General features: G+C 46.7%; 1 protein-coding gene across 6 annotated transcripts in view; it reads left to right on the plus strand.

Annotated features, from left to right (window-relative positions):
- Window positions 1–15,510, plus strand: part of Gnptab (N-acetylglucosamine-1-phosphate transferase, alpha and beta subunits) — a 68,191-nt gene that overhangs the window by 37,126 nt on the left and 15,555 nt on the right. For 4 of the 6 annotated variants that reach the window (XM_006513848.2, NM_001004164.3, NM_001364707.1 and 1 more), the window contains 6 exons: window positions 2,866–2,930; window positions 3,167–3,301; window positions 12,234–12,395; window positions 13,202–13,381; window positions 13,581–13,751; window positions 15,074–15,197. In XM_006513848.2, coding sequence (XP_006513911.1) covers window positions 2,866–2,930; window positions 3,167–3,301; window positions 12,234–12,395; window positions 13,202–13,381; window positions 13,581–13,751; window positions 15,074–15,197 — 837 coding nt within the window. The remainder of the gene's footprint in view (window positions 1–2,865; window positions 2,931–3,166; window positions 3,302–12,233; window positions 12,396–13,201; window positions 13,382–13,580; window positions 13,752–15,073; window positions 15,198–15,510) is intronic. The other 2 variants (XM_006513849.3, XM_017314026.2) reach the window with 1 other exon arrangement.

Genomic DNA, 15,510 nt, shown 5'->3' on the forward strand with positions numbered 1-15,510 from the left:
ACTGTATTTGCTTTTCATATGGGTTTAAACTCCTTCCTGTTCCTGGTATTGCTGTTTAGCTGTGCCCTTAATTCTCTGTAGTAAGAATTTCAGTTTCTTTTAAAACACAGAACTATTATAAGAAGTTTTCATTTTAACCCCAGGTGTGGAATGTGGAGCTGCTTCAGATTGTCCACAGCAGCTGGCTATGATTTGCCTCATGCTCTAGCAGGGCTGTGATTTTGCCAGCTGCAGATAGTTCCTGTGATTGTGTGACATTTGGAATTCTGGGGACTCTTCAGAGGGCATATAAATGCTAGAGCTCCAAGGGGCGAGGGAAGGGGGGTTGCTGTTTGATAGTAGTCATGGTCTAAGAAGAAACAAAGAATAGATTCAGGAATCTTTGTCTCCTACCTAGTGTCTAAAGGGTGGAAAAGGATGGAAGACAGAAGAACCCACAAAGTAGCAAAAGGCCAGCTATAATTAACAAATAAGTGAATTACATACTTTGTAGAACATAATGCCACAGAGAAAAAATTGGCACAGTGGTCAGGAACGGGGACAAAGATCCTAATCTGAGTGGTGGTGCAGGCTTCCTGAAGAGGATGAAGAAGTTGGGGGGGGAGCAACAGGACTGACTAGAGAATTATCAGGGAGGTAGAATAGCTATTGCAAAAGCCATTCCCACAGCAGGACCATGGCTGCTGTGTCTGAGGAGCAGGGGGCCGCTGTGTGTTAGAGAAGATGATTGAGAGGAAGCAGGCAGAAGATGGGCGTGGAGAATTGGGGCTAGGGGCGGGCGTGGTAGCCACATGGAAGCCAGAGTTTTAATCCATAGAGGGTTAGTGGGTCTTTGGAGCAATTGCCTTTTTTTGTTTGTTTTGTTTTTTGTTTTGGTTTTTTTTTGTTGTTGTTGTTGTTTTGTTTTTGTCGAGATAGGGTTTCTCTGTATAGTCCTGGCTGTCCTGGAACTCACTCTGTAGACCAGGCTGGCCTCGAACTCAGAAATCCGCCTGCCTCTGCCTCCCAAGTGCTGGGATTAAAGGCGTGCACCACCACGCCTGGCCTCGTTTTCCGTACTAACTAGTTTGCTGTGCGTAGTGACACTATAAACTGAGAAGGGACAAAAAGTACACAATCCAGGCCAGAGTGACTGTGCCCCAGACAGAAGTGCGTGGGAAGATGGGAGTGTTTGCGTATGGCCCGTTTTGAAGGCCAGCCCACCTAGGTTTCTTGGTCAATAGCTCTTGTGGTTGTTTGTAGAACTGGCCTGTGGTGCTCATTTAGAGTGTACCTTTGTAAAAGCTACATTTTGCTACATTTGATGCATTGCTCTAAGCAGCCACAAATTTGGAGAGTTGTTAGTCTGTTATCTAGGATAAGAAATCCCATTGGCCTGTGGTGGTGCACACCTTTAAGTCCCAGCACTGGAGAGGTAGAGGCAGGTGAATCTTTGTGTCTACAGAGGGCATTCCAGGACAGCCAGCGCTACACTGAGAAAACCTGTCGCAAACAAAGAAACAAAACCCTGTCAGCTTTGTCTGCCCATTTCACAGACACTTCCCTTTTCTTTTCAAAACTTTGGTATGGTGTCCTGGAGACAAGAACCACAGCAAAGCTCTCAAGCATTGGCTATGGCTGTGTGATTCATATCCTTCAGTCAGAATGGGTCAGGCCATGCTCTCCCCTGCTGAGTATTCAGCCTGTGTGTCTCTTAGAAACAGGAAGGTGATGTGAGGACGTTCTGTGGACTTTACATGAACGTTATGTTATACATACCAGACCTATTATAATTCTCCAACTTACCAGGGTATCGCCCTCTATATCTGTGGAGACAGAGTTATATGATAAATGTATTTAAAAGTTAGAGTCACCCCTAATGGCCAGTGTTGCTGCTTTTAGGGGTGGGGTTGTTGTTGGCGAGGTGGTGGTCTTTGGAGATCGGATACTGCTGTACAGCCCTGGCTGGTCTGGCGTTCACTGTGTACAAGCTGGTATTGAACTCGTGGCAGTCTTCCTGCATCAGCTTTGTGAGTGTTGAGGCTACAAGAGTGAACACCACCCCCGCCTGTTTTACCACTTCCTTCACTTCAGCGTTCCCAGGGCCTTGTGCACTAAGCAGGTGCTCTCCTCTCTGGTCAGCTACAGCCCCGCCCGGCCCGGCTCTGTTTCTAGGTTATGTTTGAGGCTCTCGTCCAGGGTGGCTGTCCATCTCCCCAGGCTGCAGTTTGTAGGACCTGCCTCATTTGTCCCTCATCCGAATCAGAGCCCCCACCCTGTGATTCCTCTGTCTCCATCCATCCTGGATGTCAGCAGCACCTTTGATGGGTCCCCTGTTCATTCTTTTTCATACTTCTCCTGCAGTTGAGTGCCCACCAGCCCAGCCCTGCTCCACCTGATGAATCTAAGACGTTTATTGTGGAAAAGCCATTTCTTAAAGGAGTGTGGGCTGCTTGCTCTTGTGGAAATACCTCTGCCTGTTCAAGTGCAGCCACTCTTACTTGCTAGTAGTGGCGATCCCAGAGGTCATGCTGTAGTCTGACCATGTTTTCTCTTCTCATGCAGGTTTGCTTAGATCTGAGATTTTCCTATCACCCCCTCATCACTTCTTCCTTGCAGCTTAGCCTGTTTCTACAGAGCACTCCAGGTTTCTGTGGCCTGCATACATCTCTTGGCAATATAGAGTTTAATGTTTACTTGTACCCTGCTTTCCAGTGTGCCTCCTTTGTTGAACGTGATGGCTTTTAGCTTCCTAACTACTTTCTTGAACCCATGTATTATGCTAATTACTAGCTCCCAAGATGTTCTGAATAGCGCTCTACCAGAGAGTCTAGATGAGCATTTATCTATTTATTAAATGTATGCTTCTTGTGTTGTTCATTGTAGTTGAAGACGCCCATGCTGGACCGTTTAAGGGAGGCAGCAAACAGATGGTTTGGAGAGCCTACTTGGTATGTCCTCTGAACTCTAGTTGTTCTTTTGCACTGGGCCAGAATAAAAGTATGAGTGACAGAGACCTCGGGTCTTGCTGTGTAGTCCCAGCTGGCCTTGAACTTGCAGTCTTCCCGCCTCCACCTCAGGCATGCTGGGACTGCAGTCCTGTGCCAGAAGCACACCAGCTTCTCCGCTGTAAGTTTCCCCCAGCTCCGTGATACGGACGGTGAGTGGAATCTTCTCTTTGTTCTAGACAACAGACAAAGAAGCCCCTGGCTTAGTGCTGATGCAAGGCTTGGCGTTCCTGAGTGGATTCCCACCGACCTTCAAGGAGACGAGTCAACTGAAGACAAAGCTGCCAGAAAAGCTTTCCTCTAAAATAAAGCTGGTAAGACAGAAAAGGAGCCACCCGCATGGCACCTCTTATTTCATGCAAGTTTAGCCAACAGTCATAAAGGGCAAAGAGCAACTGCCCCATCTCAGTGTGCTGTCAGAAGTAGATCTGTGCGGAAGAGCCTCCCCCACTGCTTCCAGCAATCCTCCTGCCTCAGCATCTCAAGTGCTGGTATTACAGATTCGCACCTTCAAACTAAGCTCTGAAATTACTATTTTTATAATTTATCACTCACATTTTTCTTACTCTGTGTGTGTTGTGTGTGTTTTTGTGTGTCTCTGTATGTGTGTGTCTGTGATACATGTCTATGTGTGGGTGTGTTGGGGAAAGTCGTAGAAGTAGTTAGAACTCTAACATGCACATCTATGAAAGCTTTCATTCATAAGGGGTTGTAGATATGTATAAAGTTTGAAAATATGAAATTCTGATTAATAGCAAATCCAGCCACCAATGTGTTTAAGATATAAGTGTATTTCTTAGCCATCAGCCCTGACCATTCTTTCTCTAAGGATCAACTTTGGTTGGCTGGTGACCTTTTCCCGAACATTTCTTATTCTCTGAATCATCTGCCTGGGACAGCCGTGTGGGTGTTTTCTTGATGACCTTACGTCACGTTGTTGTAGCACATTAGGGGGTGGAGGGTGGGGGTGAACACAGCCTCTTTTGTCTTAGAGGAGCAGGCGTACAGTCCTTGCCTCTGGAATGGTTGAAATCTGGCTCTCTCATGTTTTTACCATTTAACAAAATTTGTGAGGGGCTGGAGAAGGTGGGGGGTGGCGGAAAGGGAGTAGCGAGTTCTTTCTCAGTTCTTGCATTAGTCATTCCATCCACCCAGAGATCCCTGTAACTTTTTCCTCCTTCCCTGGCTTCGATGGGTTAAGGTGCTTTGTGTTACGGTGAGAAAACCGCTGTGTGAATGATGTCGTTTTTTTCTCGGTTCCCTTCTTCCCCATAGCTAGCTAGCTTTGTCCCTTAGTTTGTTTCCCCTTCCTCCTCTTCCTCCTCCTCTTTTCTTCATCCTCATTTTTGTTTGGGGCGGTCTCACTCTGTAATCCTGACTGGCCGGCAACTTGCTATGTAGACTAGACTGTCCTCAAACTTTGTAACCTTCCTGCCTCTGCTTCTTCTTGGTGCTCCAGGAACTCGCCACTGTGCCCAGCTGTCCCCTGTAGCCTTTCTTCGTCTGACATAGAAACAGTTCCAGAAGTGCAATCAGTTAGCATGCAGTACTTGTATGGACCGGAATAGCACGAAGCCGTATTTGGGTTGTATTTGTGGTTAATCTTCAGTTATCCTAAAATAGATGCCGCATTTCCTCCTTCCCCTGAGGTACTTTCAGTACTGATTTGAGCAGTTGAAACTATAGACAGATTAGCTTTCGTTTCAGTCAAACTTTATTTGGCTTTGGCTGAGTCGCTAACATCAGAATGACCGATAAATTACATCGGTCCTTTCCATTGCCGACTCATCCCCGTTATGTGGGAAGAATGGTGTTCCCGATTCTGTTTCTGTAAGTCCACATTAATCAAAAATTTAAAAGCAATTAGGAATTTATTTTGTCTTAATTGTGTGTGGATATTTTCACATCCTGCTGTGTTGGCCCACTTGTGTGCTGTCAACACCTGACATGCCTGTTGGTGACCAGTGTGTACTGACATAGATAACAGTTCTGAACAGCGGTAGGCTCTGCCAGCTGCTGCTGTGTGGTGTGTGCAGCTGGGTGTAAGGTGTAGCGGTGACTTGAGTTTGGAGAAATGGAGACCCAGTAGGAACCGATGAGGGCGCATTTGAGTTCAGTTTTTCCAGTCTGCGTCTGTTAGGGGAAAGTGCGGGCAACCCTTGCTCCCAAGAGTGTGTGTATATGTGTGTACAGGAGTAGGTGCATGGGGAGGCCAGAGGTTGATGTCAGGTGTCCTCCTTCGTTACTCTCCCCCTGATGAGCCGGAGTCTCTTATGGAATGTTTGGCCTCAGCCTCAGCGGTTGGCCAGGTTGCCTGACCAATGAGCTCTAGGGAATCTGTCTCCCTTTCCCCAACCAAGCGCTGAGCTTACAGGCCTGCTCGGCTCGTACACGGGTTCTGGTGACCAGAACTCAGGTCCCTATACTTTTATGCAGCCACTTCCCAGCCTCCGGCCCTTCCATTCTTCCCCTTCTGGTTCTGTTATACACCTTCTGAGAAGGGTGGTTCCTGTCATCGGTTCCCAGTCTTTCTAGATGGTTTTTATCAAATACCTCCTGCATGCCAGGGAGTATGTGAGAGAGAACAGAGGGAATTAAGACATTTCCTTGGGACATGAACACTTCCACTATAGCAGTGCCCAAGGACGCCTGGGTTTTAGTCAAGGTAGGAGTTAAATGGGCTTTGCACCTTAGCTGGGTCCTCAACAGAGCCACTGTTCCTGGGTTGAGAAGGGAGTGCTCTGAGAATAGCCTGGAAAAAAATGTTGAGGGCTGGGAAGTAGGTAGTGTGTCTGGGGAGTTCCTAAAGGCCACAGGCTTCCTTAGGGATGGCTGGGGAGATGGGCAAGGCAAGGTTGCAAGTTACCCTCTGATTCTCACATGCATGCTCTTGTGTTCATACATCCTCACACACATGCACACACATATGCACCACATGCACACGCATGCACACGCACAGACTCCCACACCACAAAATAAAAAATAAATAAATGACAAAGTTTAATCAGCAATGATTGTATTAAGTTCCTGGAACCCACTGAACTAGAACTTGCCTGATGTGATCATCATTATACTAATGAGACCAATGTCACTCTGTCCTCAGTACGCTTGTGCTCAGTGAAAAACCCTTATCCTGAAGGCAGGGAGGGCTGGGACAGTAAGAAGACGATCTGGTGTGTTTCTGAGGCACACACCTTAGAGTAGGGGCACGTTCAGTCCTGCAAGCTCTTCCTATCCAGGGGCCTCTGGCCAAGGGAGGCCAGTGTGGGACTGGTTCCTGGAGCATCTGAAAGATGCTCAGCTGGTATGTCAACGAGCTGTTAGCGAGAAGGAAGACTCAGGAGGAGGAGATAAACAGTGCAGAGGGGAGTTACAGTGACAGTGTCTGCTCAGTTTAGTGTGACAAGCGAGGCACGTGCCACACATGAGAGGGACGACCACAAGACACCGAGGGTTGGAACCGGAACAGCTCAATCACTCCACGCTCCTGTGTTCTTCCAGCAGGACTGTGCTGAGGCCTGTGGTCCAGGAGACAGGGAGGGAGGGCCCAGCCGTGCCCAGCAGACACCACAGGCTGCAGCTCAGAACATTCTCCTGTTCACCTCTGTACCTCCACACAAGGGCTGAGCACCGGTCTTATAGGACACTCACAGGATGCAGGCCTTGGACCAGAGCGAAGGCCTGCCCATTCTGTGGTGATCCGCCCCCAGTGAGTTGATATAGGCATAAGCCCTCACCGTTGTATGTCCTGTCAAAGTGTGCTTTTATAGCTCTGAGGGGAGGACAGGGACTAGAGAGTAGGTGTTACTAAGATAAAGGATCGGAATTCCTACAAGCCTTGTGACCGCTCTCGCCCTGTACATCACACAACCCCCTGTCAGGTTTTCTGTTCTGAGAATCCTGAAGGTGGGTCTTCTTATCATCCCATTCCCTACGGATTTAGCAGTAGAGTTTTTAGATGTGACAAATACAGGCTTGCTCTCTTGATAAATTACCTATCATCTTTATTTTCACTTCACCTCACATCCTTCTGTGGTTTTAGACATTTTTCATTTACGGTGGGGCTTTTCCATTTTCTTTGGCTTTGATTGTGTTCTATTCCTTACGTGTGAGGAGCGTTCGGGAAATCAGCCCAGAGCTCACAAGGAAATGCTCACATTAATTGTAATTGAGTGATGGTGGTTGCTGTGCAGGTATGCAGAAGTGGGGGATACACGCCCTGCCCTCGGGTATTTATATCCTGTTTGGAAGGACAGGACTTACACACAAGGTATTTGGGAGCGCGTGAATAACTGAACAGACGGCCACAGAGTTGTCCTCTTATGATTTGGATAGAAATGTACCCCAGAGGTGCCTGTGTTTGAACACCCGAGTCCCAGATGGTGGCACTATTTTGAGTGGTTGCAAACCCTTTGGGTCCTAACTGGCTGAAGTGCATCACCAGGGAACTTATAGGCCACCCTAAGTTTATAGGCCAGGCCTGTTTCCTGGTCTGTTTCTGCCTCCTAGTCTGCTGAGGTGTGAACAGGTAAATCTCCTGTTCCTGCCATCGGTCTGTCTGCACCGTGATTGACAGCTCCAAATAGTGAACCAAAGTAAACCATTCCTCCCTGAAGACGTCTCCGTCAGGGATTGTGGCACAGTGACACAGAAAAACAGCCGGCGCATATGTGGGAATAGGGAAGGTCTATGTGGTTCAGTGACGTGGGGGTGTTTTCAGACTCGATGCTAATTCACTGGAGGCTAGGTAGCCTAGTGATCAGGTAGGAAGGACAGGTACTGTTGCCTAACGACTCACCTGTATTCCACCCTCAGAATTCTATTCCGGAGCCGGGCAGTGTTGGTGCACGCCTTTAATCCCAGCCCTTGGGAGGCAGAGGCAGATAGATTTCTGAGTTCGAGGCCAGCCTGGTCTACAGAGTGAGTTCCAGGACAGCCAGGGCTACACAGAGAAACCCTGTCTTGAAAGAAAAAAAAAAATCTGTCCTGGACCTGTTTAAGGTCACCAAAAGTTGTGCTGCCAGTTAACACCTCTAATCCGAAGATCCTGTCTATTGCTCCATACACCCTAAGTGCCAGCATGACACCACAAGTGTCAAATGAGGTGTGTATTCTCATATGAAACTGTGTTTCATGTACAGAGTTATTTAAAACGTGTTAAATTATCTTTGAGCTCTATGTATACGGTATTTCATATTTAGGCTTGAGTTTCATCCCCCAAATAGTTCATCATACATATATGTAAATATTTTATTCCTCTCCTCTCCCCTCCTCTCCTCTCCTCTCCTCTCCTCTCCTCTCCTCTCCTCTCCTCTCCTCTCCTCTCCTCTCCTCTCCTATTTTTTATGAGATAGGGTCTCACTATGTAGCCCTAGCTAGCATAGGACTTGTTCTATAGACCAGGCTAAGCCTCAACTGTAAGATCTTTCTACCTCCTGAGTGGTGGGATGAAGGGTGTGTTTAGTCCTGAAACAAAATAGACACAATGTCATAGTGGAGCCTGCCTTTAATCCCAGCACTCAGGAGGCAGAGGCATGGGGATCTTGAGGCCTCCATAGCAAATTCCAGGCCATAAGACTCTGACTCAAAAAACAAACTGAACAAAACAAACAAGCAACTCTTAACATTAGGACCCATATAGTCCACAGCATTTTAGATGAAGGATGCTTAGCCCTGTACTATTATTTCTAAGACACCTTCAGCGACTTCCATGAAAATATCTCGTGCACTTGGCTTTTAATGCTTGTCCTTCTCTTCTGTTTTATTCTCGAACAAATAGTCAGCAGATGAAGCAACAATATGGAACTAGCTTTAGCTTTGGGACAGCCTTCAGGACATCTTAAAACCTTGCACCCTTGACTTATTAACTCACTAAACACTGCCAGTTTGTTTTTCTGTTAGCAGTAGCAGGAGGGTTTTTAATCCTAAGGACTTCTTTTTTTTTTTTTCCAACATATTTTTATTGTTTATTTGGAATTTCACATAATGCCCCCCAAGATCACACTCACTTCCCAGTCCTCCCAGGTCTGCCTCACCCCACTGTTGTGACCTCTTTCCCTCCCCTACTCCTGCTCCGCGCCCCAGAAAAAAGCAACCAGGTCCAATTTGTGCTGCCCATTTACTCCCTGGAGCGGGGTCAGTTTTTCCTGACGTTCACACCTGCCGGAAGCCATCACCGTGTAGAGCTACACTTTAGCACCCCTGTCACAGTTGTTCCAGGGCTCTCTTCAATGGCTTCCTGTCTGGGCTCTTACTTTTTGGGAGGTGGAGGCTTTTGTGGGGGTGGGGTGGGAGTTGTCACAGAAACCGCCTGTGCCTTCTCTTTCTCAGATGTGAGTCTTTAGTCCTCAACCCTATGGCATAAGTAGACCTCCTAAGAAGATGTCCTAATAACATGAAAACCAAATCAGCCAAATTTAAAAACAGGTTCTATCTTTTGAGTTCTGGGAGCTTTTAAAGAGCTGTTGGGATGTATGTCTTACAGGAAATCTTCGGGCATTCTTTGGGTTTGCTCGATTCTATACTGGCAGTCCTACCTCACTATGTGTCCTATGCTCACAAGATGTGTAGCAGTATCCGGGCTTCTGTTCTCTGTATCAGAACCTCCTTAACCTTCCCACTCACAACCCCTTTGGCTGAGAAATTTTTACGTGACTCTAGATGTAAAGATATAGGATATAGATAATCAATTATAAGGAAACTTTTGTTACTTACAGTGTGTGTGTGTGTGTGTGTCCATGTAAATGCTACAATGAGCATGTGTGGAGGTGACAACTTTCAGGAGTCAGTTCTGTCCACCATGTGTGTGGATCCTGAGAATCAAACTGAGCTGGCCTCAGACACACAGAGCTCTGTCTGCCCCTGCCTGGTGCTGGAGTTAAAGGCATGTGCAACATTGCCCAGCCTTCAGTGGTTTTCAGCTGCGGTCTCTCTCTCTCTCTCTGTCTCTCTGTCTCTCTCTCTGTCTCTCTCTCTCTCTTCCTAGAAATAGTGCAAATGGTAGAAGCATGTTTAGGGGTATTTCAGACATGTTTGAGGCTAGGAATATACCTCAGTAGGGTGGATGCCAGTATAGCCATACCAGAGTCCCAGGCTGAGTCCCTAGCACTGCCCAAAACAGATGATAGCATACGGAGAAGCCTGCAGTTCCAGTTCTGCAGAACTGGTGACCAGACAATCAGGAGTGTCAGCTAAGAATTCCATCTTTCATCAGAAACCACAGAAACATGGCATTTGCTACAAAAATAAAATAAAATAAAATAAAATAAAATAAAATAAAATAAAATAAATATCCAGGATCAAGGTACCTCTTAGATCCCTTTCCAGCAAGATACATCTAGTACAAGTAATGAAAGTTGCAGGATTAGGCTGCCACCTAGTGGACAGCAGAGACTACTTCATGCTTGTTATCCCTGCCTCCTATAGAGGCAGAAAATCTCATGTTTTGAAATACTCTTTTAAAGTTCCTTACTTCTTATCTTTCACCTATTGTGTGGTTACTATGAGAGGATCTCTTTCTGATTTTTGATGATGTAGTTAGAAGCCAGTCCTAGGCAATTGCTAGTGTGGGCTGATAAGATGGCTTGCAGGATAAAGGGGATGTTGGGTTTGTAGTAGAAGCCAAGAAAACTTACTTCAGAGACAGAAGCTTAAAAATGAAAACGTTATTTTCTGCGAGCTCAGGGAGGCAGCCAGTTCAGGATCCATGAAGGGAGATTGTACAACCTTTTCATAGAATGGGAACACAAAGCTAGGGGGAGTGGGGTGGGCTGTTTGCACTAACCAATCATATTCTGACCTGCTTGGCCATCACCCATCCATCCATCCCTGCATCTCACAGGCCAGCTCTGCTGTGACAGCACGAGCCTGGATGGATGATCCATTAAGGCTCAGAGCAGTACAGATCTCAATTTATACTTTAACGCTGGTACAATGATTGCCCAAGGCAGTGTCTGGTGCCCATTACATGGCCAGTCAATGATAAAAATTGTAGCGAAAATGCTATAATTACCAAGTTAAAATGTAACACAGACTTGTAATCTGCCTCAGAAGGCAGGGGGTAGGAGGATTGCAAATTCAAGGCCTCTCCAGGCACCCCAGTGAGATCCTGTCTCAAAAATAAAAGCAAAGGGGGGCATAAGGTGTAGCTTAGTGCTATTTCTGTGAGGCTTAACATTTACTTCCAAGGTAAAAACAATTTTGGTAGGTGACATTAGGATGCAGGTATTTTCCCATTTAAGTTTGACATTAAATTATAATATTACAGTACTGTTTATTTACTCTAGAAATTGGTTTTCCTCGCTCTAGGGGGATCTTAGAGGTGTGGTGGGGGACCCGTGAACTGGAAGGAAGGGGCACAGAGTCTTGCAAGGAGCGGTGGGAATGCACCTAAGCACACCGCCTCCCATTCCCCAGTACGGAGGCAGGGACGACAGCTGTGGTGGCTGACTTCTCAAGGTCCTGATGTGTGCCAGGACAGTCAAGGTACAGGAGCCCAGGCAGGAGACCGTGTGCACACTGTTGGGGGTTAAGAGTTAACAGCGATGGCAGGCCGATCTCTTAAGTTCCACAGTTCAAGACCAGCCTGGGCTACAGAGCGAGACGAGACCCTGTCTCAAAAAAGCAAACTAAACAAAACAAAACCACATAAAGCAGTTGACACCATGCATGACGAAAGGAGGGAAGGCCACACATGGAATCCTACTGCTCTTCTGGCTCGGGGGGCCACCAGGAACTGCTTAAGAAGTGAGTTAGGATCATGTGTTAATTTCTGCCCAATAGATTAAGAAGAGAGAGGCGCCAGTGCAGCAGGAGGAGTTTCTGTCTTCGGTGGGGTGGTTTCTCCTTAGTTTAAGCCAGCTCTGAAAAATTAGACGGATTTCATAAAAGCATCACTCTCTCAGGAGATCTAGCGTCTCTTGTGGGCACTGCGGTGTGGCTGTGACGCCTGAGCTGTCTTGTTCACACTGGCCTCCACCCCTTCCTGTTGCATTCAACTGGGTAACACTTGGGGCCTGTGAAACTGTCTTTATGTGTCAAGATTAAAAGTTTAGAGACTGGGTGTGATGACTCACACCTGTATGATCTCAGCATTGGGAGGCTGAGGCAGAAGGATTGCCAGGAATTTAAGGTCAGCCTAATCCTGTTTCAGAAATAAATAAGTAAATAAATCAATGAATGAATAAATAAATAAGTGTAAATCTGCGTTTATTCATTGAAGCCATGTGTCTCTGTGTCACCTCTCAGTTGCGGCTGTACTCGGAGGCCAGTGTCGCTCTTCTGAAATTGAATAATCCCAAGGGTTTCCAAGAGCTGAACAAGCAGACCAAGAAGAACATGACCATCGATGGGAAGGAACTGACCATCAGCCCTGCGTATCTGCTGTGGGACCTGAGTGCCATCAGCCAGGTGAGGCGCACAGGCTGCTTCAGCCCAGGTCAAGGACTCAGAGTGTCTGCCATTGCCAGAATCGCGCAGCTCGGGGAGCGGTCGGCTGAAGAATTAGACTGCTAAGATTTTACAAGTCCATTTATTGCAAGGAAGAGGAGGGCTTAACTGAGAGGTGACCTGACTAGAACTTTTCCAAACCTCCATTCTCTATCCCTGCTCATTGGGAGGAACAAGGCTGAAGGGATGGCTCAGCTGTAAAGAGCATTTGCTGCTCTTCCAGAGGTCCCAAGTTTTGCCTTCAGCACCCACATCGGATGGTTTCTAACCTCCTATGACTCTGGTTTCGAGGGATCTGACAGCTCTCTGGCCTTCGAGGGCACCCGCATACACATACACTCACAGTCACTCACAAATGTAAACAAAAATAAAGTAAAGCTTTGGACAGGCTAGATAGCACATGCCTTTAATCCCAGCATTCTAGAGGCAGAGGCAAGCAAATATTGGAGTTCGAGACCAGCCTGGTCTACAGAACAAATTCTAGGATAGCTTTCCAGGGCTACACAGAAAAAAATTTAAAAAGGAAGAAGTTAATTAATTAATTAAGTAATTGATTGATTGATTAATTTCAACAGTTTTGCCCACAGCCCGATCTTATGAAAGCATTTCCCCAGTTGAGGTCCCCTCCTCTAAGATGGCTCCAGCTTGTGTCAGCTCGACCTAAAACTTAGCCCCCTGAGAGCAGAGCAGGCAAAGGATGAAGACGAGCTGGCCTTTAGAGTAGCTGCTTCAGTCTTTCTGTGTCCACTGCCTCTCCCATGTCCCAGTCCAAGCAGGATGAGGACGTGTCTGCCAGCCGCTTTGAGGATAATGAAGAGCTGAGGTACTCGCTGCGATCTATCGAGAGACACGCGCCATGGGTACGGAATATTTTCATTGTCACCAACGGGCAGATTCCATCCTGGCTGAACCTTGACAACCCTCGAGTGACCATAGTGACCCACCAGGTGGGTGACTTTGCACGTACGGCGAGGCTGCGGTTTCCTGTCTGTGCTTTCAGTGTGGTACAGTGATCTCACGATGTCGTGGCCCTCCCCCTTTCTACCTCCTTTCTGAATTAACAGTGTCCTCTTTTCCCTCTTTCTGAATGCCCAACCAAATCAAAGCAGCTCACCTTTGCCCTCTGTGTGTGTTTTCTGTTAAAAGGACATTTTCCAAAATCTGAGCCACTTGCCTACTTTCAGTTCCCCTGCTATTGAAAGTCACATTCACCGCATCGAAGGGCTGTCCCAGAAGTTTATTTATCTAAATGACGATGTCATGTTCGGTAAGGACGTCTGGCCGGACGATTTTTACAGCCACTCCAAAGGTCAAAAGGTAAGAAGAGATAGGTGGGCGCCTAGCTAGAAAATCAGTAGCAGATGAGGAAATCCATGTGCATATTTCTGTATTTGCGTATTAACAAGCAGGCATTTTTGACTTCCAAGTCAGCAGTTAGGCGGTAAGAGGACTACATTTAGAGATTGCTTTCCCACGGTCTCAGATAACCAGAATTAGTCTCAGATAACCAGAATTCCATTTTTTTTCTCCTTGACCCTTTGTATTTTCCACTATAACAAAATCAGTTTGCAACAAACTTGCAGCTAGAGTGCCAGCAAAATGCCCAACATGAAAAATTAGCTTAAAATGTGCTTAAAGAAGTGGGGAAGTGAGACTGGTAGTGCTGGCACCTTTAATCCCAGGTTGGCAGATCTGTGAGTTCAAGGCCAGCTTGGTCTAAAAGAGTGAGTTCCAGGATAGCCAGGGCCATACAGAAATCTGTCTTAAGAAACAAAACAAAACAAACAAGGTATGCACGCACATGCACGGCTGTGTTGGGGATAGCCGGGAGAGTGGGGCAGGAGCTGGAGGTTTAAATCAGGTGGTATGGGTTGACCTCCTGTCTGCATTGAACTGGATTTTTTTTCCCCTGTGGGACCAGCCCAGGAACAATGCTCCAGACCCAGATTTCTATAGATCCAGACTCTTTTAGCTATTGGCAAGCTCTAGTTTCAGTTTAGATTTTTAGTAAATTCTGAATAAGTGTAGTGTGCAAAGGAACAAAAAAAAGAAAAAAAGAAAAAGGAGGGTGTGTGTTTATCATTCATGGATTTTATTTATAAAGTGACCATGCACCACACAACTCATGTTGGGAGCCCTGAATGTTAGAGTAATTGGTAATTTGTCTAAACATGGCCTCCGCATGGCGATAACAGCTCCTAGAATCATCTTCTCTTTCCCTCAGCCTTGAGTCCAGATATTTATAAATGCACACAGGGGTTACTAGTAAGTGTCACAGCTAAAGAGTGACTGTGACAGAGTCCCTTCCTCCTTTGGCATGGTTTTATACTCACATGTAAGTCTGGCATTGGGTATTTTATGTCAAAGTCGGGGCATGTTATTAACACTAATCCATGGCCGAGTGCTTGTTCCTGAAGCAGATGTTCCCATGAATCACCATAAGTGTCATGAGTGACCATCAGCAGCCAGCTCAGCTGGCCTAATGCTCCAGTGGGCACCGGCCAACCTGAGGCAGTGCCGAATATCAGCAGCCAGTCTGTGGGAAACCAAATTTTCTTCAGGCTATTTTACAGTTAAATTTTAATCGAAGAATAAAAAGTGTCAGAACTTACTGTAGTTTCTCTTCGATTTTGTCACAGGTTTATTTGACATGGCCTGTGCCAAACTGTGCAGAGGGCTGCCCGGGCTCCTGGATTAAAGACGGCTATTGTGATAAGGCCTGTAATAACTCAGCCTGTGACTGGGATGGCGGAGACTGCTCTGGTGAGGATGTGCTGGGACCTGTCCATCTTCTCACCCTTAATCCTAGGAACACCTGCTACTGACATGCTACTGACATGCTAGGATCCAGAGATCCCTGGTCGGGGTCGCCGTGTGGCCCAACTGGTTCATGGGATCCATTGTTGAAGGCACTTCTCTGGTGTAGGCACCGCCCTTGGAAATCTCTTTTGTTACTACTTAAAGCATCTAGAATACTCTTAATTATGTGAACCCAAGGACCGTTCTCGCCAGCTCTACAGGAGTCCAAGGCAGTGACTTTCAGTGGGAAACTGCAGTAGACTGTGAAATGATCAAA

Source organism: Mus musculus, chromosome 10 (assembly GCF_000001635.26).
Source record: "Mus musculus strain C57BL/6J chromosome 10, GRCm38.p6 C57BL/6J".
NCBI lineage: Eukaryota > Metazoa > Chordata > Mammalia > Rodentia > Muridae > Mus > Mus musculus.